Source organism: Apteryx rowi, unplaced genomic scaffold (assembly GCF_003343035.1).
Source record: "Apteryx rowi isolate R43461 unplaced genomic scaffold, aptRow1 scaffold_71, whole genome shotgun sequence".
NCBI classification, from domain to species: Eukaryota; Metazoa; Chordata; class Aves; order Apterygiformes; family Apterygidae; genus Apteryx; species Apteryx rowi.
Genome location: NW_020450994.1, coordinates 2730495 through 2736705, shown reverse-complemented (window position 1 = coordinate 2736705; position 6211 = coordinate 2730495). Strand labels below are relative to the sequence as shown.

At 51.8% G+C, this 6211-nt stretch overlaps 1 protein-coding gene across 1 annotated transcript in view; it reads left to right on the top strand.

Moving 5' to 3' along the window:
* The first annotated feature begins 261 nt into the window (after positions 1–261).
* Positions 262–6211, top strand: part of PMAIP1 (phorbol-12-myristate-13-acetate-induced protein 1) — a 9724-nt gene continuing 3774 nt past the window's right edge. The window contains exon 1 of the mRNA XM_026087178.1: positions 262–355. Coding sequence (XP_025942963.1) covers positions 262–355 — 94 coding nt within the window. The remainder of the gene's footprint in view (positions 356–6211) is intronic.

Here is a 6211-nt window from a genome sequence, read left to right as displayed (position 1 = left end):
TTTATGGGCAGTGAGTGATTCTTTATCCAGTTGGAGATTATTCAAACAGTGCACTTCAAAAGCCCAGCTCAGAGAAAATGCTCAGAATGGTCTGAAAAAATCTTCTAACCATGCAAAATGGCTTCTTTCCCAGCAAAGAGCACAGGGCACAGGGGAGACACTGAGGTGCTGAAGGGCTTCTCGGTGCCAGGCTGGGATTGCAGGTCACCACGTCGGTGCCTAGCACAGTTCCTTTGGATTCACTAACTCTGTTAGAGTTCAATGGCCCATGGCGAGTCCCTGATAACGAGCCCTGCACAGTTTGCCAGATTGCTGGCTCAGCTGCAATGGCACCAGCGGGCAAGGGAGTTGCCAGGTATCTCATACATGGGATTTCCCAATTTTCAATCCCACATATCCTTTGTTCACTATATGCAAAAATTATGATTTAAAGTGCAAAGTGCAGGGGAGGCTGTAAGGAACCGGGGAAATAGGAGAGCCTGAGAAAGATCTGGCAGACAAGCATGCCATGATATGCACCGCATTCCAGAAGTGGAGTGCATTCAAATTTACAGCAAAGATAGCAAGATGGAAATAACCATAGTCACAACCTCTGGAAGGACTTGCACAAAAAAATGGCAGTGATGGTGCAGCTGTATTAACAAAATTCTTGGGGTTTGCAGAGACACCTACACACACCAAGAAGAATTCTTCAGCAAATATTCCAGCACCCTGACAAACAGCAACTAATACCAGTATTTGCTTTACTAATACCTACCTGTTCTGGATAGCAGTTACAAAGACTGGCCTTTATGAGGGTATGGTCATCTTCAAGAGTGCTCAGACCCACCTAAGAAACTAACAAATTTTGCAATCTGTTCTGCTGGGTCCTTTTTAGCTCTTCAGAAAGCATTTCAGTGAGCACAGACTGGCTGAAGAGAGATAGCTCTAAGGACTGAACGGGCACCTGTTTCAAGATCCAAAGGAAGAGACTTGATGCACAAGGGTGCTGATGCTGCCGACTGCTGTTTGCAGTTTGCTGGTGGTCCTCTTGTGCCTCCGATAAACCCTGTCAGACTCAGGCGGGCCTTACATGGAGCCACCTTTAGAGCCTTTGTCTTCGGCTTTCACAGAAAATTCAGCACACCAGATAATCTGCCCCTGGCTAATTTAGAATTGACTGTTTAAGAACCTACGGCCAGGAAAATTCAGTCAACTAAGTTTTCTCACAGCTACCCCCGATTAAAGAGCACACAGTCAATGCAAACTTACACTCCAGATATATCAAGGAGGGGCTCTGGCATACAAGCACATCCTGAACCAAATACTATTAGTGTCAACAGGAAAGCGGCCCTGGCTTTGGTGGGGACCAGATCGGATACATGTGAGTAATCTTTCAGGTTTTTGCAGACAGGAAAATAAATAATGCAGCTTGGATGGCACACAGGTGGTCCACAGAGGAAAAGACTCAATGGGTGTTTACCCACTCCAGCAGTGACGAAACACTGCAATATATCAATAGGCCATGAAGTCCACCTTTTGCTAAGAAAATTATATGATTAAGCTTTCAGGGGAAGCAGGCTAGAGAAAACAGCTTAGGAGGGAGAGTCTAAGAATTGGTGGTAGAGCCTTTAGGTAATATTTAAACAGCAGATAAGAACTGTGCAAGTAGAGAAGGTCCATCTGAGCAGCAGGCAAGCAGGAGTCCTCCTTGGTTTCTTTACCTGTCTTGTATTGAATCACACCAGCAATTTAAAGTAGAACTAGCTACAGTCGTTCATGTAACTATTTAAATCTGCATTAACCCCTTCCCTCGCCGTAGTGGAAGTATCAGGAACTCAGCAGCACCTGCTATGGGCCAAAGCTTTGCTTCAGTTACTGCAAGAAAACTGCTAACATAGAGCAAAGCCATTTCCTTGAAAAGTGAAGCCGAGACTAATGCTTAAGGCTTGGGTATTTGTGAAGCTTTACTTGTAGCAGCGAAAGATCCCTGGATGAAAGGTACCAGAGAAGAGCAAACAACAGCTAAAAAAGCCAGGCTGATTTAAGAAATGACAAAAAGAAAGTATGCCTGCAGAGGCCAGCAGGCAGCCAGGGCAGCTATCATCGCCGGGCTTAGCGCAGCCGCACCCTGCCTTGCTTTCCTGATAYGACCTTTAGTATGCGCTTGGTACAATAGACCTTCATTTCCTGCTAATGCTTTTAGATTCAAGAGGATCAACAGGAACCACCAACTTTGTGATACACAGAAATGGGAAAAGGGAAAGAGGGAGACAGTTTCTCGGTTAACACAAAGCTGTCAATACCAGACACCGTTTGGAAGAACAGGAAACGAATTCTATTAATGAAGCAGTGGCAAAGTATTTATTCAAAATCTTATAGGGAGACTCAAAAATAGCTTGAAGCTGATTCAGCGCAAATAAATGAGTTCAGAGGGAAAAAAAAGAAGTTGGTTTCCTTTCTCTCTTACTCTCGATTTCGTTTTGTAACATTCGATTTCCTTTTAACATGTCTGCCTCCTAGTCTTATTCATACTGAAAGTCAGTCACGTGTTTCAGTAAGATGTTCCTACTTTGAACACATTTGCCAGGACACTGGGAAAGCTCTGGTCTGTTTTCTCAAGTTGATTCTCTCTTCCCAGCTGTGCAATTTCACTGCTTTTAAATGACATTGCACAAAAATAAACCAGGAGGAAGGGAGAAGGGAATCGTGTCTGGCAGTTCCTTATATTTCCATTTCTGAAGGGTGGTTTTGCTCAGTGGAACCTGTTTTATCCGTCCTGGCATAAGAACAACGGCATCCAGGTGAGGATACTACAGTGAGAGGCCCGTGATCCGCCTGCCACTCCTGCTCTCCGCTCCCGGAGCTGCATTTTCTTGGCGGTGGGTATGCCCGCATAGGGTCCGGAGAYGCCGCCGTCACCCAGCTCAGGGGAGCCAAGGCAAGAGGCAGCTTTTGTGGCTTCTCTGGGRCAGCAGCTTGCCGGAGGCCTGTGCTTCCCACAGTTGCACCAGTTTATTTAAGGGAACTGAAACCAAAAGCCTCGGGGCTCATCAGCTGCCTGAAACCACAAGGGGCGTCTTTTGCTCTGCCCTTGCTGTGACACACCGTAATCAGTGCCAGCCCCACTGTGCTGTGCGCTGCTCCCTCCAGAAGGGCTCGGATTTTCCACCTCCCCGCCCCAGGAAAACGCTGTCGAGCAGACCTCTCCCTGCAGCTTCCCCCTGGGAGGTGGGCCAGATCCTGAGCTGGCGCGAGTTAGCTCCACTCCAAACACGGGGCTGCCGGCCTCGCACTGCTGCGCTCCGCGCACGCAGCTCCCACCGCAGCAATAAGGTGGCACTCAGACAGAGATGAGCATTTCAGTTACTCTGTCTCAGAGACAGGTCTGTTAACCGCGTTTGGTACGCCAAAGCCTCCCCCTGCTCTTATTATCCTATCACTATTTGTTTAGAATAAAATCAAGCAATAACCTGCAGCTCCACTTGCCCACTAGTTTGTGCCAAGCTGCCCTAGGATGGAAAGCACCTCCTCTCCCGCACATGCCYTCAAGAAGGGCCCATCTCTTGGTGTTGCTGCAGCAATAGAGGGAGAAGTCGCCTTTAAAGCTCGGCCTCCTTTTCCGTGAGGAACTGTTGCTAAGCAGAACATGATCAAGGTTCATTTCATTTTCCGCCTCACTGGAGTGGAGTCACTTAAATACGTTGCCTATTAGATCTGTCTATGAATTTACAAAGGAGACAAGCCCCAGATTTCCCCTGGGTCTGCCTAAATGAGCAAAATAACCATTTCTGCTTTCCCAGCACCACCCCACGTGGCAGCTCAGGAGCCGGGGTAACAGCAAAGAAGAAATGCAAAGCACAGAGATGGTAGCCTGGGGGGGTCAGTGAAACCAGGTCGGTCCCAACACCGCTGTGTCTCCGACTCAGTCCCCGAGCTGCGCTCGGACGACTCCTGCTGCAGTACCAACGTAGCCCTGGGAAGGGGAGGGAAAACACACCACGTGCTGGGAATATGCYAACCTGCCATACCAGTCTACTGCAGTGCTTGGGCTAAGTGCAGGAAAGGGGGAAGGAGAAGATGTCACAGCTAACGGCCCTTCATCCTGGCTGCTCCTGCCCCCCTGCTTGCTTCCTTCTTCCGGGGGAGGAAGACGCAGGTGCACGGCAGTGCAATGKGCCGGAGCTTCCCTCTTCCCCACACCCTGCATTTGTGAGAGCATTCTCTGCGCTTCGGTTTGCGAGGCACCGCGGTGTGTACAGGGCATATGGGGGTCTCAGGAAGTGTCCTGGCCTTCCAGCACCGGAGCCCCGGAGGAGCTGCAGTGATTTACARAGCAGCCCTCAAGCTTCTCTCGGCCCACATTATCGCTGTGAGATACAGCCCTGAGCATCACGTGCTCCAGACCGTAATGACATACCTACAGCGAGGGAAGAGACACGTCATCTGGTCTGATACGCTCCTGAGTTGTTTATCAGGCTTCCCGCCTTCTGAAACCCAACGGACTTGTTATGAAGAAACACTTTCTTATGTAACAGGATAAAGGGCAGCTGCCCCTGAACAGGCCTGCTTTAGAAACAAGGGTGTTCACATGCATTTACAGCTGAAAAATGATCCAAAAGAAATCGAGTYAAGCAAACAACCCCTTCATCACTCTTGACATAAAACCTGTACGGGGCTGTTTGCTTGAACTTTCTAAGAGGCACCAGAGACTCTTCTGTGGGCTGCTGAAGGTGCTCTGACACCTGGGCCCCAGGTCGCAACACAGCACACACGTCCCAAGGGACACCAGCATCGCTCCACGCTCCACCCATGGCCTGCTGCCAGCRAGCTGCCGTTTCAAGACAGTAACTACAAAAGACTCGTCTAGCCATGAGCCTTTATTAGTAAGTCTCACCCTAAGAAGTCACTTGTTGGTTCAGCGTTTGCACCCAGCACCRCAGTGGCAAACCAGAGCAGTACATTAGTCAAAAACGACTCTCCYGCGGTTGCAGATGGGTGCTGGACAGCCCATCTCTTGAGTGGCGGGCAGAGATAAAAGCTGCGACGTGCTGTCCCACCGCAGCCTGGGGACAGGCTGTTTTGGCTGTGGGGCGCCACGGGGCTGCAGTCCCGGCGTGTGAGCCAGCTCAGCAGGGAGAGCAGGGCGCTCAGCGCGGCTTCCTCTTTCCCACACACCAGCTTTGTCTTACCGGAAAGGCTGGACCATGCCCAGTGCCTTTTGCAAGGTCATCAAAGCGTTTTTGGAGATTTATTATGCAGCGAGTGAAATCCCAGCCCTGTTTCAGGAGGTTTGCTCTTGTTTTCAGCCTGACTAGGAGCTTGCCCTAGACTGGACGCACACATGCTGGGAAAAGGGTTGCTGGGCTGAGCCGACGAAAGCTACCTCTTCCCACTAGACTTTAAGGTCATCAGTCATCACGCAGGAAAGGAGCATCTTAACAGCCCCACTGCAGGTCTACACTACATGGCGGTGCCTTCTCCTGCCAGGGATGGTGTTTTGTTGGCATTTACYGTCTTTCAGCCACAAATCAGGGCTTTGCTAGGTCTGGCCCTTCCACACTCCCTTTACGTCATCCTGTTTTCATTTCCTGCATTTCATTTACCCCCCAAATAAAAGCCCACCCTGTGCGCCCCCGCACCGGGGATCAGCTCTCCCAGAGGCGGGAGGCAGGCGGGKGACTCATGCGCCGCCGGCAGCGCTCCTGGAAGTGCGCACGAAGCGCAAAGCTGGGGGGGGGGGGGCACTTTACAAATTCGGATCGCCTGCCTCATAAAAAGCGTAACCTGACGCAAATTGTAAGTGTTGGTTTTCAGACATTYCAAACTGAAATAAAAATGAGGTCCTCCTCCCTGGACTCGCCTGAAACGCGCGCCCAGCCCGGGCCGTACCCGGCCGGCGGCCTTCAGCCCCCGCGGTTTCGGGCGGGCGCGGGAGCTCGACGGCTCTCCGCGGGCACGGCGCCCTGCGGCGGCGAAGGCGCCCCCCAAGCTGGGAACGAGCCGCCCAAAGGCGAGCGCCTCGCTTCGTGGCAGCGTCGCGTCTTGGTCCCCACGGCGCCCCCAGACCCCGCCAGGGCGCCCGGCCGCGCGCGTCGGGGCCGCGACGCCTGGGGCAGCGCAGCGCGGCACAGCAACAAGAGGCCTCAGGTCGCCAACGGCGGGCGACAGGGGCCCGCCCGGGTTTGCGCAGCAGCGAGGGCGCCATCGCCGTGGAGAGCCCCGCGGCGCC